The 4,195-nt window shown below is 60.0% G+C and overlaps 1 protein-coding gene across 1 annotated transcript; it reads left to right on the top strand.

Moving 5' to 3' along the window:
* The first annotated feature begins 1,218 nt into the window (after window positions 1-1,218).
* On the top strand, window positions 1,219-3,604 carry LOC127594834 (kinesin-like protein KIF19). The gene is given in 10 exon segments (XM_052056600.1): window positions 1,219-1,305; window positions 1,307-1,559; window positions 1,562-1,908; window positions 1,911-2,098; window positions 2,100-2,202; window positions 2,204-2,464; window positions 2,466-2,552; window positions 2,673-2,757; window positions 2,760-3,330; window positions 3,493-3,604. Coding segments are annotated over 10 exon segments (2,094 nt in total).
* Window positions 3,605-4,195: the final 591 nt, after the last annotated feature.

Below are 4,195 nucleotides of genomic sequence, written 5' to 3'. Positions count from 1 at the left end.
TGTCCTGGCTGATCCTGGCCGGCTACTTCACCTCGCTGTACCTGTTCGGCTGGCTGGTGCTGTCCGAGCCCGGCATCCTCCACAAAATCAGCAAGGGCTACGAGCACGAAGAGGACTTCCTCATGATCCCCGTCAACTCCAAGCTCACTGAGCACCGCTCCTGTGTCTATTCCCTGACCGTCGCCGGGTTCCAGCACCGCGTCAAGTTCTGCAAGACCTGCAACCTCTACCGCCCGCCCCGCGCCATGCACTGCGACCGCTGCGGGTTCTGCATCGAGCAGCACAGCCACCACTCCGAGTGGCTGGGGGTCTGCATCGGCCTGCGCAACTACACACGGTACTACCTGCTGCTGGCCAGCTGCACCGTCACCCTGCTGCTGACGCTGGTGTCGGCAGTGATAATAATCGACTACCGGAGGGACGACCGCAGAGGCTACCAACTATACCCCTACTCGATCGTGGCCTGCATCTACAGCTGCATCCTGCTGCTGTACTTCCTGCCGATGACCGTGCTGCAGTCCTATCTGCTGGTCCGCAACGAGACCTACCAGGAGTTTTACGACGGGCTGTGGGCGACTGACAGCGGCAACCCTTTCAACCGGCCCCCTGCTTGCCCGCCTGGCGGGGGCTGCTCGAGCCGCTCCCTGAGAGTCGGTTCCTGCTTAGTTCCTTAATCTATATCCGCAGGGGAGCGCAAGGCGCAAGATTCGTGCAGCCTCATGTCGGAGGACTGCGCCTGCCAGGACGGCATGAGTTCGGCCTCTCAGCAGCAGGGCCGGCAGGACGTCTACCGGGAGCCGTAACCCTCCCAGCACATCGCCAGGGACATCCTCAACCTGATGGACCAGATGGACCCTCCTGATTCATGAATCACTCTACCCAAGCCCAGGCATCCTCTGCAGCCTGACATGCAGCTCCCTGGGTGTGCAGAGGTCGGGGTCGGAAAGTGCCGCTGCCCCCGCAGCACAGCCCCCGCCGCCGGCACTGCCACAGCAGCAGCCCCGACCCCTAGCGCGAACAGGGCGGCGACGATGGTGAGGAATGCGATGGCCCAGGGCTGCATGTAATGTCAAAAATTGAAGCAATGTTGGGAAAGACAGTAATTTTCCTGGGGGCGTACCTGGTGGGGTACGAGACGGCCAAGGCGCAGCCCGAGTGGTACCGGGAGATAGTCGCTGGCATCAAGAACAGGCTGCCGAAGTGATCGATAATATTTGAATGCGGAAGGAGGAGAACATCCTGGTGGCGATCCGGGTGCGCCCCCTCAACGCCCGGGAGTAGCTGCAGGGCGAGTTCGAGGTGGTGGCGCGTCCAGGACAACCTCATCGTACCCCCCTCACCAGGTGGTCCTCGACCCCGTCGAAATGGAAGTTCTAGGCCGAGCACAAGAAAAATGCTCGATGTCTACCACCGCTCCAAAGAGCAGCGCTACACCTTTTGACCGCGTCTTCAAGGACCACTCCCAAGAGAGATCTTCGAGCAGACCTGCAAGCCCCTCATCCGTACCGCCCTGTCCGGCTGCAACGCCACCGTCTTCGTCTACGGGCCCACCGGGGCAGGCAAACCTACACCATGCTCGGCAGCCAGGAAGTCCTCGGGCTCAGCGTGCTCACCGTCCGAGAGATGTTCGAGACCATCGACCAGGACTACGAAAACAACTACGACATCATCATCACCTATGTCGAAATCTATAACGAGGCCATCCGTGACCTCCTGGTCCCGAACTCCAGCTACCTCGAGCTCCGTGATGACCCTGAGAAGGGCATCGTCATCGCTGGGGTCACTGAGTTCAGGGCTGAGTCCACTGAGCAGGTCATGAACTTGCTGTTCGCGGGGCAACAAGCGCAGGACCACGGAAGCTACCAACGCCAACCAGACCTCTTCCCGCAGCCATGCCGTCTTCCAAATCAGTATCAACCGCAACCCCCCGCGCCCGGGGCCCCGAGTTCGAGACCCACCTGGGCAAGCTGTCCCTGATCGACCTAGCGGGGTCGGAGCGAGGGACAGTCACCGAGAACCGAGGGATCCGGCTGATGGAAGGGCGCGAAAATCAACCGTAAGTCTGCTGGCCCTCGCGAAATTGCATTAACGCGCTAGGGACAAATCGAAAAAGGGTATTTCGTGCCCTACCGGGACTCGAAGCTCACTCGCCTGCTAAAGGACAGCCTGGGCGGGAACTGCAGGACCATCATGATCGCGAACGGTGAGCCCCGCGTCCAGCCAGTTCGAGGAGACCATAAACACTCTGAAGTACGCGAACCGTGCCAAGAACATCAAGACCAAGCAGGTGCCTAACAAGAAGATGGTGCACCTTCACATCTCGGAATACAAGAACATCATCAACGACCTGCGCTCTGAGATCGAGAACCTCAAGATGCGGCTGCATGAAAGGGCGCCCGAGCCTGAGGAAGAGCCCAGGCCTCTCCCCAGAAAGGGGGAGGCCACCTGCTCCTGCGGGCGGGTGCGAAGATCTCGACGAAATGAAGCGCATCCAGGAGGACATCTTCGAGAACTTCCAGGACCGCATCCAGCTGCGGCGGGCCCTCATGGAGGTGGAATAGCAGAACGCCATCAACACCCTGTAGATAAAGCGGAGGGCCAGCGAGATCGCAGCCTGGCGGAAGGCGCACCCCTCCGAAGACCCCCCGGAATAGATCCGGACCAGCATGAAGCACGTGGCAGTGCTGAAGTCGAACACCAGCAAGAACATCCTGAAGAAGGAGTACATGAACCTGCAGCTGATGGAGAATATCACAAACACCAGAAGATCCGGGACGAAATCCCGAAGCGGATAAAGTACAAGGACCGCCGGGACTTCCTGGAGCTGCTCATCAAGAACCACATCCTCGAGCTGCAGAACATCGAGCTCGAGATCAATATCTCCATCCAGGAGAAGTCCATCGGCGACTTGAAGACCATCATCGGCTCGCAGCGCAAGATGCTTGCTGACCAGGGCCTCGACAGCTTCGAGGAGCACGCCATCCTCCCCGACGAGGACTTCGACGAGCTCAACCTCGAGACCGAGGAGGCCGACATCCCAGCGATGACGAGCCTGACTTCTTCGACTAAAGCCTCACCCCCAAGAACGACCTGGTCTTCGAAAAGCCACCCACCCGAGTGCTGGTCCCGCGAAAAGAGTGCCAGCGGGATCAAAGCCCGCAAAGCGAGAGCCTGTCGAGGAGGGACTCCGAGGAGGACGACAAGCGCACCCGCCGCGAGGACAAGAAGCGCGGGGGAGTTCTCGATCAACGGCCAGCAGCTCATCAAGCCTGCCAAGAGGAGCCTGCGCGATAGAGAGGAGCCGAAGGAGAAGGACCGGGAGCGGGGAGCGTGACAGGCTGGCCCGCGAGCGAGAGCAGTTCAGCGACTTCAACCTCAAGGGCGTGGGCGTGGCCAAGCGCGACCGCTCCAAGAAAAAATGATCTGTCCAGGCATGATCCATTCACCCCTCCGAACTCCCCGCACCCTGACCATGACCTTCTTGTCGATCAGTTCTGACAGCGGCCTCTCGTTGACCACCTGCCCTTCGGACAGGGCGATCACCTCATCGGCCAGCCGGACTGCGCTCGTGGTGAACCTCATCAGCTCACTGAGGAAAGGCTAGCCCAGGCTTTTATCAGTGTAAGGCAGGGGGGAACGGCATGGACCCTTCGGCCAGTTCGGAGCTCAATGTCGAGGTATTTTTAGTTTTTATTGAGGTCGCTCGCTGACTGATTGTAGAGGTAAAGCGATTTGTCGCTCTAGAGGGAGTGCAGATTGGGGGGTAAGGGCGAGGCTTCTGGGTGGCTATAGAGCGAGTCCAGCTGGAGGGTGTGGAGGGCGGGCTGGGGGAGTAAGGGCGCGGCTTCTGGGTGGCTAGAGAGCTAGTCCAGCTGGGGGGTGTGAGGGCGGGAGTAAGGGCGCGGCCTTTGGGTAGGAAAAGCGATGAAGGTTGTTAGGGGCCGGCTTCTGGGTAGGATTAGGGTAAGGACGGATGGGGCTGTATGGGGTAGGATTAGGGTAAGGACGGATGGGGCTGTATGGGGCCGGCTTCTGGGTATTAGGGTAAGGACGGATGGGGCTGTATGGGGCCGGCTTCTGGTATTAGGGTAAGGACGGATGGGGCTGTATGGGGCCGGCTTCTGGGTAGGATTAGGGCGGCTGGGGCTGTAAGGGGCCGGCTTCTGGGTAGCTATTGGAATCTAACGAGAATGAT

Source organism: Hippocampus zosterae, unplaced genomic scaffold (genome assembly GCF_025434085.1).
Source record: "Hippocampus zosterae strain Florida unplaced genomic scaffold, ASM2543408v3 HiC_scaffold_280, whole genome shotgun sequence".
In the NCBI taxonomy this organism is placed as follows: domain Eukaryota; kingdom Metazoa; phylum Chordata; class Actinopteri; order Syngnathiformes; family Syngnathidae; genus Hippocampus; species Hippocampus zosterae.
This window is presented reverse-complemented; position numbering and strand designations above follow the sequence as displayed.